The sequence below is a fragment of the Bombina bombina genome, chromosome 10 (assembly GCF_027579735.1).
Source record: "Bombina bombina isolate aBomBom1 chromosome 10, aBomBom1.pri, whole genome shotgun sequence".
Lineage (NCBI taxonomy): Eukaryota > Metazoa > Chordata > Amphibia > Anura > Bombinatoridae > Bombina > Bombina bombina.
This window is the reverse complement of record NC_069508.1, coordinates 149,490,665-149,507,490: the sequence shown is the minus strand read 5'-3', so window position 1 is coordinate 149,507,490 and position 16,826 is coordinate 149,490,665. Positions and strand designations below refer to the sequence as shown.

Sequence of the window (16,826 nt, the reverse complement as noted above, 5' to 3'; positions counted from 1 at the left end):
TATATATTTACTAAAAAAACTGTCAGATATACTGTATATAGAAATATATATATAAAAATAAAATTTTCTTCTATGTGAAGAACATTGTAATATAAAATATATTTATAACTTTGGGTTTAGCGCTGTAGGTCCTACACTGTTTTGGGTTGGCACGCTAGCTATAATTGTTAGTTTTTTGTTTTGTTTTTAAAGCATGCTCCATTGAAGTCTATAGGGAGTATAAATTAACAGTCGCGAGGTCCTGAAGTTAGCGTGCATCGGGTTTCACGTGCACGCTTTTTACTTTCAACTAAATTAAAAGTTAACTTTGAGCGCAGTTAGCCCAAAGTATTTTTTTGCTGAAGATGTTACTGTTAGTCTTATTTTAATTGTGAGACATCATACAGTTGTCAGTGTGTGTTCTGCCCTATCAGTCCCTACAAATAGTAATGCCAGTGGTGTTATCTATGTTCCTGGCACAGACATATTATACGCACTGATAATGGAACAAGGAATAAACTGATAAGTTACATTTAGGCACCACACAAGCATATCATTTATGTGTATTTGTAGCGGTGCTGGCCTTGAGAAGCCTGCCGTGTGTATTTAAGTTCTTAGAAATATAAAATCTTCAATTCTCAAAGATAATTTACATGAAAAGGGGACAAAATAAATTATTAAAGTATATTGAAATATTGTTTCGTTATACATAACTACATACACATTTTATTTAAAAATGTCCCTTCAACTCACAATGGAAAATGAGGTGTTGATGGTGCACAACAGTCTAAAAGCTTCCTTTTATTAGAATTACTGTATCTAAAAAGTTACCAAACAAATACGCTTTCAATACTTCCCAAAAGAAAACTCTCTCTATATAGAGAAAAAGACATCCGGATTCACTTATGGGGTATATAGGATTCAAAAAAAGTGTAATATGAGACTAAAAGGGAACTCAATTTATGAAAGAAAAATTAAGTGAAAGAATCACACCAAAAAAGACATCACTGGTTTTCTTGGCCAATCACTGCATACCTCGACATCAGCTGGGGTTAACGCTGGTGGAAATTCAAACAATTCATTAAAAAATATATATATCAGGAAAAAAAATATAAATACTATTTTTTATATATTATTTTTATTTTATTTTTTTCTAACAAAACAACTAAAAACAAGACCAGTGACAATAACACAATAATATAAAGAGAAAAAAAACAAGCATATGTCACAAATTATACAACTTATATTTCCGGCTATACATAATATAAATACTGAAATAAGACTTAGATGCAATATCATATTCCTCCGCAACTTTAAGTTTAACCAAAAATAATTAAAATTATCTTTTTTTTTTTTTTTTTTTTTAAAGAGAAAAAAAAAAAGCATCATTATTTATGTATTAAGTAATTATAGTATTCCAAATATAACCATATCTAGGTCTATTAAACCTTAAACAGATCTACAAATGATACACTAAGAACATCTTTTATTATTAATATTTAATTAATATATATCATAGGTCATTATTCAGCATGGATCCGATCCATATTTCGATGATAGGGTAGTCTCCTCTAAGTACTTCAGTTCTAAAATAATTGGAAGAAGGGGAGAGTTTAAATTTGCACACTCTCTGGAAATGAACTTGTAACTTCTTTCCATTTTAAAATAAATGATTTTATTCCTCCCTCAGTCCCAACATTTGTATCAAATTATTCAATAACTAATTGCTGATTCATTTTGTTTATAAATTCTGATATATTTAGTTATTTTTTAGAATTCCATGCTTTTAAAATCAATATTCTTCCAACTTAGATGACTAAATTAACAAATCTAGTGTTATAAATATTGTTTCCCCTCCCTAATAATAAAAAGATATGTTTGTTTTTTTACCAATGTAATTCTTCATTTTAATGCTTTACTCCCCCAGAAGTTAATTCTGTTCCTTGGTCTCTGTATTTTAGGGCAGGTCCAAAAATAATTAATTAAGTCTGCATTTAAAGTAAACAAAAAAAAGAAATTGAAGCCAATGGTTGTCACCGTTAGAATGTGCTTCAAAAATGGTGCTGATTGGCTCCTGGGGAACTGCCTGTGTTGCTAGGCACGCCCCCCCCAGTCAGATCAGCCGCCGTTTATTTTCAGAATAGAGCAGGACGCCTCAAAAGTTAGGCTGTTCCATGCCGTCCTAAAGGCATTGAAGCCCATAACTTTTAGTACGGCATAGAACGTCCTAACGGCATCAAGTGGTTAAGAAGTTTCATTTAGAGCATGTCTGTATATTTTGAGGGTACCATTTAGCCATTAAAGGGAAAGTCTAGTCAAAAATATATTTTCATGATTCAGATAAGGCATGTAATTTTAAACAACTTTCCAATGTACTTTTAATATCCGTTTGGCTTTGTTATTTTGGTATTTTTAGTTGAAAGCTAAAGCTAGGTATGTCATATGCTAATTTCTTAGCCCTTGAAGGTTGCCTCTTACCTGAATGGATGTTGGCATTTTTTCACAACTAGAGGGCGTTAGTTCATGTGTGCCACATAGCTAACATTGTGCTTATGCTTGTGGAGTAACCTAGGAGTCAGCACTGATTGGGTAAAATGCATGTCTGTCATAAGAACTGAAATAAAGGGGCAGTCTGCAGAGGCTTAGATACAACGTAATCACAGAGATAAAAAGTATATTAATATAACTGTGTTGGTTATTCAAAACTGGGAAATGGGAAATAAAGGGATTATCTATATTTTTAAACAATACAAATTCTGGTGTAGACTGTCCCTTTAAGTAAGGAGTGATATAAACTTTATGCAACAATTTTATATGTGATTCCCGCAATGCAGAAGAAATAGTTGCTTTTTCAGTAGAGCGGTACTTTTTTTGAAATATTCTATATTTTTGTTCCTCAAATTCGGTTTGACTGTTTAACATTAAGATTTCAAGATTATTAATACCCCGGTCATGGGGTAAACTTTTATACCAATAGGTTATAGAAAAGACACCTGATCTGTACAATGTTAAACCTTGATCTGAAAGAGGGCAATTCAAATCAGGAAACTAGAAATAAAAAGAGCACAATAGCTGAACCGATGGGATGGGATTTACCCAGACTGCAGCCTTGTTTTGCCCATTTGTGCTGTTCATAGAAAATAGCTGCAGTAGATCCAGAAGGACAGTCCAGTCCTAAAATACTAGTGATTTCTCAAAAATTTGTACAGCTAAATGCAGACGTTTGTTTAAGCCTGTATGGGCTTCATCAGTGGGGGTGCAGCTATATCCCATTAAGGCACTGTGGGCTAAGGATACACAACTGGTTGTCCCCATCACCTAAAGGGAGATAAAAAAAACCCTAGGGTCATTTGCATTCAGAAAAGTAAGAAACGCAATCATGGGCAGAGAGAGCTCAATATCTTCTCCAATTTGAGGATGCAGCCTCTTTCTGCCCATTTGTGCCTTTCACAGAAGATAATCTCCCCTTTCAAATGAGGGGTCCCTTGTCCCTCTATCACAAACAGGAGTGATATTAGAGCCCCCTTCAGGGAAACCAACCCTTTAAAGGGACATTAAACCGCTGGGTACAACTACAGTTCCATGGCTCCTGCTGACCATACTATTGTTTTTCCTCTTCTGCCTGCCGCCCCCTTTAAAGTAATTCTCTTATTTCTTTCATGTAATTAGCAAGAGTCCATGAGCTAGTGACGTATGGGATATACATTCCTACCAGGAGGGGCAAAGTTTGCCAAACCTTAAAATGCCTATAAATACACCCCTCACCACACCCACATTTCAGTTTTACAAACTTTGCCTCCCATGGAGGTGGTGAAGTAAGTTTGTGCTAGATTTCTACGTTGATATGCGCTTCGCAGCAGGCTGAAGCCCGGTTTTCCTCTCAGACTGCAGTGAATGTCAGAGGGATGTGAAGAGAGTATTGCCTATTTGAATACCATGGTCTTCCTCTAGGGGATCTATTTCATAGGTTCTCTGTTATCGGTCGTAGAGATTTCTTCTCCTACCTCCCTTTTCAGATCGACAATATACTCTTATATACCATTACCTCTACTGATTCTCGTTTCAGTACTGGTTTGGCTATCTACTATATGTAGATGAGTGTCTTAGGTTAAGTAAGTCTTATTTTATTTGACACTCTAAGCTATGGTTGGGCACTTTATATGTAAAGTTCTAAATATATGTTTTAAACTTATATTTGCCATGATTCAGGATAATCAGTATTCTCTCTTTCAGACTGTCAGTTTCATTTTTTTGGGAAAATGCATATGAATAAATATTTTTTCTTACCTTAAAAATTTCAATTTGATTTTTTGCAGGCTGTTAGGCTCGCGGGTGCAGAAAATGCTTCAATTTATTGCGTCATTTTTGGCGCGACCTTTTTTGATGCAAAATTTCGTCATTTCCGGCGTCATAGTTGATGCTGGAAGTTTTCACGTGGTTGCGTCATTTTTTGACGCATGTGTATTACAGACGTTTTTTGCGCCAAAAAATGTGGGCGTCATTTTTTGCGCCAAAAAATGTGGGCGTCATACTTGGCGCCAAAAATGTGGGCGTCATACTTGGCGCCAGTTTTTTTCACATTATTTCAGTCTCACTTTTTTGTTGCTTCTGGTTGCTAGAGGCTTGTTTGTTTTGCATTTTTTTCCCATTCCTGAAACTGTCATTTAAGCAATTTGATAATTTTGCTTTATATGTTGTTTTTTTCTATTACATATTGCAAGATATTTCAAAAACTGTTCCTGTATCAGAAAATACTGAGGGATTCCTGATGACTGATATCAGTCTTACCAAAGCTAAGTTCATTTATTTTTCTGTTATGAATGTTTATCTTTAGCTATGGTTTGTAATAAGTTTTTATGATAAACTTTTACATGCAGAGTCCATTAGTATTTATGCATGATCTATTGCTATTCTTTTTACATCTTATGTACAAGATATACTTAGGAATTTATAAGAATATTTTTCTGATTCTATTATAAAGGCTTTGTCTGCTATCCCGCCTTCTAATAAAATTTTTAGGTCTTTTTTAAACTTCTCATTTAGTTGATGAAGTTTTAAATGACTGACAACATACTGAATTATCCTTCTCTGATGGTGTTTTTTCTCATTCAGAATATTCTTCATCAGATATTGACACTAACAAATCTACTTTTTTATTTAGAGTACATTCGTTCTTTGTTGAAAAGGTGTTGATTATTTTGGATATTGAAGTAACTAGTTTTTTGATTTTAAGACTAGCTAACATTTAAATTCTGCTTATTAACCTTCTGTGGTTTCTTCAGAGGTTTTTTTCCAGTTCCTGATACTAGGGAATGGAATAGGCCGGGAATTTCTTTTATTCCTTCTTTAAGGTTTTTTAATTGTATCCTTTGCCGGCAGTTAGTTTTAAGTTTTGAGGAAGATCCCCCAAGTTTATGGGGCTATCTCTACTCTTGCTAAACATACTACTTTTCCTATAGCAAATAGTATTTATTTTTTTCCTTGGGAAATTTGTATCTTATTTAAGGAAAATTATTTATTTTCAGGTACTTTTCTTAGACCTGTAATTTATTTGGCTGATGTTGCAACTGCTTCAACTTTCTGGTTGGATACTTTAGTGCAACAAGTATCAGATTATGATTTGTTTAGCATTGTTAAGTTGATCAACATGCTAATAATTTCATTTCTGTCATCATTTTTTTGATATTTTCGCAAATGAGGTTTAATCTATGTCTTTAGCTATTTTAGCTAGAAGAACTTTGTGATTTCAATCTTGGAATGCTAATTTGATTTCTAAATTCCATATTTCTTTTTTTCCAAGGTAATCAATTATTTGGTTCACAATTGGATTCAATTCTTCAACTGTTACTCTGGGCTTCAAGATTGAGTTCTAAGGCTAAATTTTAAGCTTTTATTAGTTTTTGTTCTTACTAAGGAACGGAATTCTAAATTCTTCCCCAAGTAACATGTTTATAATTGGAAGTTTTCTTCTTTCAATTTTAGCCATTTAAACAATCAAAGTCAGCTCCCCAAATTTGCATGTAGGTGCAGTTCTTATTCCAGCTTAGCTGGTAAGGGGCAGGTTAAGACTTTTTTAAAAATTTGTTTGGTTCAATTCGGTCCAAACTTCTTAGATTTGGATACAGAATAGGATTCAGAGTAAAACCGTCTGTGAGAAGTATTTTTTTCTCTAACATATTCCAGCTATTCCAGTAAGGCTCACACTTTCCTGAAGTGTGTTTCAGTCCTATATGTATTGGGTACTTGTGAAGCGCGGCTGATCACCCGTTGGGGCTCAAGGCGCTGCTCAGACCTGGAGTTTTCTGGGGTATTTATACCAGTTCCTTTTTAGGAACAGGGTTTGGGGGTTTTATTCAAAACTATTCATTATCCCAAAGATATAAAATCTTTTTGAATTGTCTATAAGTGTACCATCTTTTAGAATGGTGTTTATATGGTCTATTCTGCCTTTTGGTCAGTAATGGCATTATTTGTTTACAATAGATACAATAGATGCATATCTTCATTTTCTGTTTTCATTCAGATTATTTTCATTTTCTGAGATTCTCTTTTTTTGACAAGCATTACCAATTTGTTGCTTTTCCTTATGGTCTAGCGACAGCTCTAAGAATCTTTTCAAGGTTCTCAGTGTTTCCTTATTTGGACAGTCTTGTGGTACTGGCTCAGTCTTTTCGTTCTGTGGAATCTCATATGATTCAACTTTTGTTGTTTCTTCAAGACATGGTTAGAGGATCTTTTTATCAAAAACTCCTTGATTCCTCAGACAAGGGTCACCTTTTTTTTTTTTTTAGGTTTCCAGATAGATTGTGTCAATGTCTTTGTCTCTAGCAGACAAGTGACAATTTTATTGGGTTCCGTTTGTCCGAACCTTCAGTCTCTATTATTTCCTTCAGTTGCTATATGCATGGAAGTTTTTGGTATTATGGCTGCAGCATTGGATTTGATTCCCTTTGCTCATTTTCATAAGAAACCTTTCCAGTTTTTTATACTGAATTAATGGTGCAGGGATTCTAGGATATCACTTTTAATATCTTTGAATCCCAATGTTCTACGGGTCTCTTCGGTTCATTCAACCTGGACCATGATCACTACAGATGCAAGTCTTTTAGGTTGAAAGGCTGTCTGGGGATCTCTGTCAGCACAAGGGGTTTGGAAATCTCAGGAGGCGAGATTACCAATCGATATTTTGGAACTCCGTGCATTTTTCAGAGTTCTTCAGTTTTGGCTTCTTTTTGAAGAAAGAGACGTTTATTATTTTTCAGACAGACAATGTCACAACTGTGGCGTATGTCAATCATCAGGGTGGGACTCTCAGTCCTTAGGCTGTGAAAGAAGTATCTTGGATACTTACTTGGGCTAAATCCAGCTCCTGTCTAATTTCTGCGGTCCATTTCCCAGGTATAGACAATTGGGAAGCGGATTATCTCTGTCAATCAAGCTTTACATCCGGGAGAATGGTCTCTTTACCCAGATGTGTTTTTTTCAAATTGTTCAGATGTGTGGGCTTCCAGAAATAGATCTGATGGCATCTCATCTAAACAAGCAACTTCCCAGGGGCCTATTCAGGTCCGGGGATCCTCTGGCAGAAGCAGTGTATTCATTGACACTTCCTTGGAGTTATCAATCTGCCTATATTTTTTCGCCTCTGGTTCTTCTTTTTAGAGTGATTTTCAAAGTCATCAGGGAGCAATTTTTTGTGTTGCTGGTGGCTCCAGCATGGCCGCACAGGTTTTGGTATATGGTTCTTGTTCGGATGTCCAGTTGCCAATCTTGGTCACTTCCATTAAGGCCAGACCTTATATCTTAGCATTCATTTTTTCCATCAGGAACTCAAATTATTAATTTGATGGTATGGAGATTTAATGCTTAGTACTTAGTCATAGAAGTTTCTCTGACCCAGTAATTAATACTATGTTGCAGGCTCGTAAATCTGTGTCTAGTAAGATTTATTATCGAGTTTGAAAGATTTACATCTCTTGATGCTCTTTTCATAAATTCTCTTGGCATTCTTTTAGAATTCCTAGGATTTTATAGTTTCTTCAGGATGGTTTAAATAAGGGTTTTTGTCTGCAAGTTCCTTGCAAGGACAAATCTCTGCTTTTTCTGTGCTGTTTTCACAGAAAAATTTGCTAATCTTTCTGTTATTCATTGTTTTATTCAGGCTTTGGTTCGTATCAAGTCTGTCATTTAAGCCAATTTCGCCTCCTTGGAGTCTTAATTTGGTTCTGAGGGCTTTACAGGCTCTTCCGTTTGAGCATATGCTTTCTTTGGACATTTAAATTACTTTCATGGAAAGTATTGTTCCTTTTAGACATCTCTTCAGCTAGAACAGTTTTTGAATTATCTGCTCTTTCTTGTGAGTCTCCTTTTTCTGATTTTTCATCAGGATAAGGTGCTTTTGCTGTCTTCTTTTCAATTTTTACCTAAAGTTGTGAATTTTAACAACATTAGTAGAGGAATTATTGTCCCTTCCTTGTGTCCTAATACTAAGAATTCTTTGGAGAGATTCTTACATTCTTTGGATGTGGTAAGGGTTTTGAAATTATGTTGAAGCTATTCAGATTTCAGAAAGACTTCTAGTCTATTTGTTATCTTTTCTGGTTTTAGGAAAGGTCAGAAGGCTTCTGCCATTTCTTTGGCTTTTTGATTCATCTTGCTTATTTGGAGTCGGGTTAATCCCCGCCTCAGAAGATTACGGCTCATTCTACTAGGTCAGTTTCTACTTCCTGGACTTTTAAGAATGAAGCTTCTGTTGATCAGATTTGCAAAGCAACGACTTGGTCTTCTTTGCCTACTTTTACTATATTCTACCATTTTGATGTTTTCTCTTCTTCAGAAGCAGTTTTTGGTAGAATAGTACTTCAGGCAGCTGTTTCAGTTTGATTCTTCTGCTTATAACTTCAGTTTTTTTCATTATAAAAATTTAAACTTTTGATTTGGGTAGTGGATTAATTTTTCAGCGGAATTGGCTGTCTTTATTTTATCCCTCCCTCTCTAGTGACTCTTGCGTGGAAGTTCCACATCTTGGGTATCTGCTATCCCATACGTCACTAGCTCATGGACTCTTGCTAATTACATGAAAGAAAACATAATTTATGTAAGAACTTACCTGATAAATTCATTTATTTCATATTAGCAAGAGTCCATGAGGCCCACCCTTTTTGTGGTGGTTATGATTTTTTTGTATAAAGCACAATTATTCCAATTCCTTATTTTTGATGCTTTCGCTCCTTTCTTATCACCCCACTTCTTGGCTATTCGTTAAATTGAATTGTGGGTGTGGTGAGGGGTGTATTTATAGGCATTTTAAGGTTTGGGAAACTTTGCCCCTCCTGGTAGGAATGTATATCCCATACATCACTAGCTCATGGACTCTTGCTAATATGAAAGAAATGAATTTATCAGGTAAGTTCTTACATAAATTATGTTTTTAATCATTTACAAGTGATGGTTAGGGAAGTTCTACATCTTCACACTGGGCCCCGTAATCTTGGAGTTTGAGTTTTCTCACACCCTGTGACAGAAGCTTATTCCCAGATCAGTGATATTGTTGTCTTCTTTACAACTTCTTTACATCAGCTATGAATACCGCTCCAGCCGAAATGCGTCAGCTGTTATGGATGATCTGAGGGGTCACTGATCTCTGTAACTACCTATCTCGATGCCTTACGTCTTTTTTATATGGATTAATACAAATAATTTTTGCATAGGAAATTAGCACATCTATGCAAGTATCCCCTCTTGCTTTTTTCCCAGTAAAACACCATATACATTGTTACCAATGCACAACAGGATTCTGGGTAAGATATGTCAATTAGATATGCAAAATCTTAAACTTTTTGCTTCAAATACTGTTTTAACACAGCGATCCCTTATCAGGGTAAATACAGCAAATACAGAAATCACTTTTTGCATATCTTACCCAGAATCCTCTTGTGCATTGGTAACAATGTATATGGTGTTTTACTGGGGAAAAGCAAACAGGGATACTTGCCTACAAGATAGCGGCACCCAGTATAAAGTATACAGCACTTTACCAACTCTTTTCTGTAAGGGGTTAAAATAAGAGAACAGCTTCAAAAGACCGCTGCAGGTACACGAAGAAACCAATATCATGGTGAGTAGTAACCTTCTACTGTAGTTGACCTCAGCCATTTAATGTCCCTTTAAGTGCTCCTTCAGGTTACTGCCACCTGAGCTGTGGATGTTCATATGAACCCTTTAGTACTTGTTCATCACAGATTGTTTAAAGGGGCAGTAAACCTAGGAAATAATGTTATATAATTCTGCACATAGTGCAGAATTATATAACATTAGCTTAGCTCCAGATTTCTTAAGTGAATAGTTAAAAAGATATCCCGCAAAGAAAACAGAACGCCGCTCCTGGCTCTACTGAGCGGGTCTGTTTTCTTCTGCTAAGCGCATCACGGGCACGCTGTCTATTCACAGCGCGCCAATCGCGCTATTAAAATCAATGTAGCTCGCTCCCGCTCTGGTCTGGTAGCCGGAGCGAGCTACATTGATTTTAATAGAGCGATCTGCCGGCTGTGATTAGACAGCGTGGCTCTACTGACCGGGTCTGTTTTCTTCTCCTAAGCGCATCTGGGCACGCTGTCTAATCACAGCCGGCCGGATCGCTCTATTAAAATCAATGTAGCTCACTCCGGCTACCAGACCAGAGCGGGAGTGAGCTACATTGATTTTAATAGCGCAATCAGGCGCGTTGTGAATAGACAGCGTGCCCGTGATGCGCTTAGCAAAAGAAAACAGACCCGCTCAGTAGAGCCAGGAGCGGCGTTCTGTTTTCTTCGCATGATATCTATTTAACTATTCACTTTACAAATCTGGAGCTAAGCTAATGTTATATAATTCTGCACTATGTGCAGAATTATATAACATTATTTCCTAGGTTTACTGGCCCTTTAAACTGTCATAATGTAACAGCATTGGAACAATGCTTAGATAGTTAGGTAAAAGTGTTGACTTCTGTTTGATAAATGTGTGAGTAGCTGAAAATTCTAATCAAGGGTAGGGATGGGCGAATATTTTACAACATTCAAAATTTTTATACATTCGTCTATTCAACTCCAATTTCAAATGTTTATCAAACATTCTAATTTTGAATACTGGTTTTTCGACTTTTAATTAACATTCGGTAATATTTATTTGAATATTTAAATTTTATGTATGCTTTCTGTTAGTTATAACATTCGATTTCTAATTAATTTATGCAATTTGAAATTTTGACATTCAATTTCGAATGTTTATAGTATATCGAATATACACATTCGAAATTCGAATGTGTAGATTTGAAATATGGACATTTGAAATCGAAAAACAACATTTGATTTGAAAGCAAAATTCTAAATGGAAAGCAACATTTGAAAATCAAAAAATAACATTCGATTTTCGAATTTGAAAGAAATTTTGTTTTTATCAATATTTGATTGTGTAAAATGAATATACAAAGGAATATTGATTCTAACATTCAAATTTTGATTTATCCACATTCACCAATGCCTATGCAAGGGTGATCAGCATGCTGAAAAAATTTGGGACAGAACCATTAGACCAGATTGGTGTTTTTTTCATGATTGTATTAACACAAAAGACTGGATTAGCTCAGGGATATTACAGTTCTCATCTTCAGTTCATGATATTTACAAGGACATGAAAATAAAGCAGGGACAGATCTAATCAGACAGACTCAAGCTGCTTTATAACTGTCAATAGATGTAAATATAAAAATACATTATTATTGCTTTCATGATTATTATTACTACTACGCATTGTTTATTCATTTTTAATTGTCCTAATTGATATTTGCTAAAAATAACCCCCATTGTCTAAGAGACAGTTTAAATTCCTACATAACTTTAATTTGCATTACAAGTAAAGAGCAACTAGTATTGTGCTGCGCGTTATTTTGCACTCAGCCCAGGGCAATTAATAAAACTTAAAGGGACAGTCTACACCAGAATTTTTATTGTTTTAAAAGATAGATAATTCCTTTATTATCCATTCCCCAGTTTTGCATAACCAACACAGTTATAATAATATACTTTTAACCTCTGTGATTATCTTGTATCTAAGCCTCTGCAAACTGCCCCTTTATTTCAGTTATTTTGACAGACTTGCAGTTTAGCCAATCAGTGCCTGCTCCCAGATAACTTCACGTGCACGAGCACAGTGTTATCTCTATGAAATACGTGAACTAACACCCTCTAGTGGTAAAAAACTGTTAAAATGCATTCTGAAAAGAGGTGGCCTTCAAGGTCTAAGAGATTAGCATATGAACCTCCTAGGTTAAGCTTTCAACTAAGAATACCAAGAGAACAAAGCAAAATTGGTGATCAAAGTAAATTGGAAAATTGTTTAACATTACATGTTACAGTTTATTTTGGCCTAGACTGTCCCTTTAATTAGGTATGGTACATTTAAAATGTTTAACCAAAGCATTTTTAACGCACCTGATACATAAGTAGCATTTAGTTTAAAGGGACATTATACACTAGATTTTTCTTTGCATAAATGTTTTGTAGATGAGCTATTTATATAGTCTATACAGTTTTTTTTTATTTTTTAAATGTATAGTTTTGCTTATTTTTAAAAACATTGCTCTGATTTTCAGACTCCTAACCAAGCCCTAAAGTTTTAGGAGAATACCGACGTATACCTACTCCAGCTTGCTTCTGTTTGTGTAAAGGGTCTTTTCATACGCAAAGGAAGGGGGAGGGGGGGAGGGTCTGCTATTTCCCACTTGCAGTGGGTGTTCCAGTTACCTTTTAAACAGAGCTAAACTGGACGCTTCTAAGTAAGTTTTTAAACGGTTTTATACTGTTTTTTTATATCAGTAGATGTGCATATTATTCTTTATAGTAGTGTCTATTACATGGTTATATGAAAATTGGTGTATACTGTTCCTTTAAGTGTCAAAAAGCAGTTGTAGTGTGCTCAAGTCAACACGTAATCCAAAATATCGACTGTATTTATACTTTTGCAAACCTGGCATTAAGTATGAATAATTTCAAGATTAATAAAGTGTTAAATATATGGTTAAAGGACCAATAAATACAGTAGAATTGCATAATAAAAAATACATAATAAAAAGACAGTGCAATAACACTTACGCTGACTTTTAAATGATCAATATATTTTTACTAATACATTTCAATATGTCAATTAATTTGCTGGCCTCCTGTATCATGTAACAGCCATCAGCCAATCACAGACTCATATCTATACACTGTGGACTCTTGCAAGGATCAGTAGGAGTTGGTGTCTCAGAAAGTGTGCATATAAATAGTCTGTGCACATTTTGATAATGGAAGTAAAATAGTAAATTGTAAATGTTCTTAAAACTGCATTCTGTATCTGAACTTTATTCTATTTGACAAGTGTCCCTTTAATAAATAAATCAAAGGATACCAAGAGAGATTCTGTATGAATCACAAAATAAATCTTTTGGGTGTCATATCCCTTTAACCACTTCACCTATAGTGACGTATATATACGTCATGCTGCGGTACGAAGCTCTTGCACCGCATAATGTATACAGTATATACGTCCAAGCTGCAGGAAGCTCCAGCAATCTCATCTGTAAAGTTACAGGCAAGAACTGGAGTTCCTGAGCTCCAGGCATCCGCATATGGAAATGAAGACAGATGCCAGATGGTTTCAGATGGTGACCCTGTGTGTGTCACGGTCTTTAACGATAATCTGCTGGTGCCGGTGGGAGGTGTGGGAGGAAAAGCGGGATGCAGATGGGTGGCCCAGCAGCAAAGGGAGAGGAAGGGGTAGGGAGTGTGATGGGCCCTACACTGCAGAAAAAAAATGAAGGGAGAGGGAGGAGAGATGGGGAGCTACACTACAGAAAAAGGTGGGGTGCCCTAGCTAATGATCACAAGAGGGGGGAGGAGGGAGGGGAACCACTACACTTAAGAAGAAGAAAAAATAAATAAATATATATATATATATATATATATATATATATATATGTGTGTGTATGTATCTATATGTACTTGCAGACAGCTGCCAGTACTAAAGATGGCCACCATTAGTGGGAGGGGGTGATTAAAGCGCTATTTGGGGGGAGGATTAGGGAGGTGGGCGGGTTTAGGAGGATCACTACACTGCAGAAAAAAAATGTATTAAAAAATATATAATGAAAAAAACAAACCCAGTACCTAAGATGTGGTGGCCAGTGTGTGTGTGTAGGGGGGGGGGGAGAGAGAGCAGTTTGGGAGGGATCAGGGGTGGGAGGTGTCAGGGTAATTTCTGCACTACAGCTAAAATGATCTTTACAAGCTACCTGATTAACCCCTTCACTGCCGGCAATAATAGAAGTGTGGTGCGCAGCTGCAATTAGTGGCATTCTAATTACCAAAAAACAATGGCAAAGTCATGTATGTCTGCTATTTCTGAACAAAGGGGATCCAGAAAAGCTTTTACAATCATTTGTGTCATGATTGCACAAGCAGTATGTAAATCATTTCAGTGAGACACCCAAAGTTTGTGAGAAAGATAAAAAAAAAAGTTTTATATGATCGCATTTGGCTGTGAAATGGTGGCATGAAAATGGGCCTAGATCAATACGGTTGTCTACTAAAATATATATTTAGTTTTAGTGATATTTTGGGCAACTAATTCTCTGAAATTCCTGGTAGCAAAGGGGGTTAAAGGGACCGTAAAGTCTATTTTTTCTTTCTTTTATGATTCAGATAGAGCGTTCTGTTTTCAACAACTCTCCAATGTACTTCTATTATCAAATTTGCTTTGTGCTCTTGGTATCCTTTGTTGAAGAGCATACCTAGGTAGTCTCAGGAGCAGCAATGCATTACTGGGAGCTAGTTAACTGGTGGCTGCACAAAAATTGTTGTTTCTTCAACAAAAGATGCAACAAGAATGAAGCAAATTTGATAAAAGAAATAAATTGGAAAGTTGTTTAAAATGGTATGCTCTATCTGAATCATAAAAGAACAATATTGGGTTTCATGTCTGTTTAATAGAGGTGCGCTGTCCTGAGCCTACCTCAGTATTAAAAGAAGCTAAGTTTAAACAGTTTTTAAAAATGTGATAATAGTTTATTACAATGGTTTTTAAAGTTGTATGCTTTATCTAAATCATGACTGTCTAATTTTAGTTTGTCCCTTTAAAGGACAACTGAACCCAAATTTTTTCTTTCATGATTCAGATAGAGCATTCCATTTTTAAGCAACTTTCTAATTTACTCCAGTTATCAATTTTTCTTCGTTCTCTTGCTATCTTTATTTGAAAAAGAAGACATCTAAGCTTTTTTTCTTGGTTCAGAACTCTGGACATCACTTTTTTATTAGTAGATGAATTTATCCACCAATCAGCAAGGAAAACCGAGGTTGTTCACCAATAATGGGCCGGCATCTAAACTTACATTCTTGCATTTCAAAAAAGATACCAAGAGAATAAACACAATTTGATAATAGGAGTCAATTAGAAAGTTACTTAGAATGTCATGCTCTATCTGAATCACAAAATAAAAAAATTGGGTTCAGTGTCCCTTTAATAACACTCTATAAACTGTCACTCAGTGTGAAGGAGGAAGTAAGTTTGTAAGCCGGGCATACTGTGTAAGAAACACCTATCACAAAAGGGAATTTTTTTTAAATCTAAATATTAACATTTGTATACTTTTCTGGTACTTTCTCTATTCGAACCTGTATAGGACACTTCCATTAAGTTATATAAACTAGCGTACATGGAAGTCTGTGTAAGTTAAACCAGAAAAAATATACTGAACAAGAAATAATTTGTTTGTAATAAAAATGTAATTCAGAATTATTATTTTTCTAAATTGATAATACAAATACTAAGGATATTTCAACAAAACAATTTAGTAAATAGTCAAACACTGGGGCGTTATTAATGAATTATAAAAATGTAATTATTTAGGGTGCAAAGCACTTTCAAGCACAACCCTAGAACTTTATTCACATGGACTTTACCAATTCAAAGAACAATCTTTAGCTTCAAATGCATTAAATTTCATTTCTGTTCCTTTCAGAATGACAAGACAGGATTACTTCCTGACCAGTTATCGAGGACATCTAGCTTTGAGGAGCCGGATACACTGGAAATTGAAGTTGCTGAAAGTGGAGAGGATATTCAACTTTTCCAACCTGAGATCTTAATTAAAAGTGAAGCACTTACAACTGATACCTTGGAAGTGGAAAAATTAATTGCCCTCCAGAAAGATGTGGAAGAACAATCTGTACCTAATGTGCCATTAAAATCTGAAGAATCCAGTTTATATCGATCTCTAAAATCTCATGAACCTATCATCACGGTGCCAGTATCAGATTATCTGGTCAGCCAGGAGATCACTGTGGACTATCTACCAACACATATCTTGAGTGACAGCGTTGATGATGAGGACGATGACAGTGATGAGGTTGACTTTGTACCACTACATATCTTCATACCAACAGTCATAGGTGGTGGAAAGATCAGGCTGGATGCTGTAAAAATTAATTCATTTGTTGAGTGATGTCTGTACATAGTGAACAATAAATAAGTGTATTTTGTTGGAGAAGATCATCCTTAGACTCATATAATGGCAAAACCACCTATGCAGATGTCTGAAACCGTTATATATTGAACATGACTCAGTTACTCAGATGATAGGGAAAATACTACTTGTTACAGCTGAAAATTTAGAGAAATGAATGGCATGTGAATAGTGGCTACTCACATATGCTTTCCTTGGTTGGTTCAGTGGTAGTGTTTAGCTTTAGGCCAACGGTGAATTTGCAGTATAGAGCTGAATTTAATTATGGTCCAGATTACAAGTTTAGAGCAACTGATAACATGGG

General features: G+C 35.4%; 1 protein-coding gene across 5 annotated transcripts in view; it reads left to right on the top strand.

Annotated features, from left to right (window-relative positions):
• IL12RB2 (interleukin 12 receptor subunit beta 2) overlaps positions 1 to 16,546 on the top strand; it is a 163,165-nt gene extending 146,619 nt beyond the window's left edge. For all 5 annotated transcript variants that reach the window (XM_053693381.1, XM_053693383.1, XM_053693382.1 and 2 more), the window contains one exon: positions 16,019 to 16,546. In XM_053693381.1, coding sequence (XP_053549356.1) covers positions 16,019 to 16,501 — 483 coding nt within the window. In that variant the 3' untranslated portion in view covers positions 16,502 to 16,546. The remainder of the gene's footprint in view (positions 1 to 16,018) is intronic.
• The last annotated feature ends 280 nt before the right edge of the window (positions 16,547 to 16,826 follow it).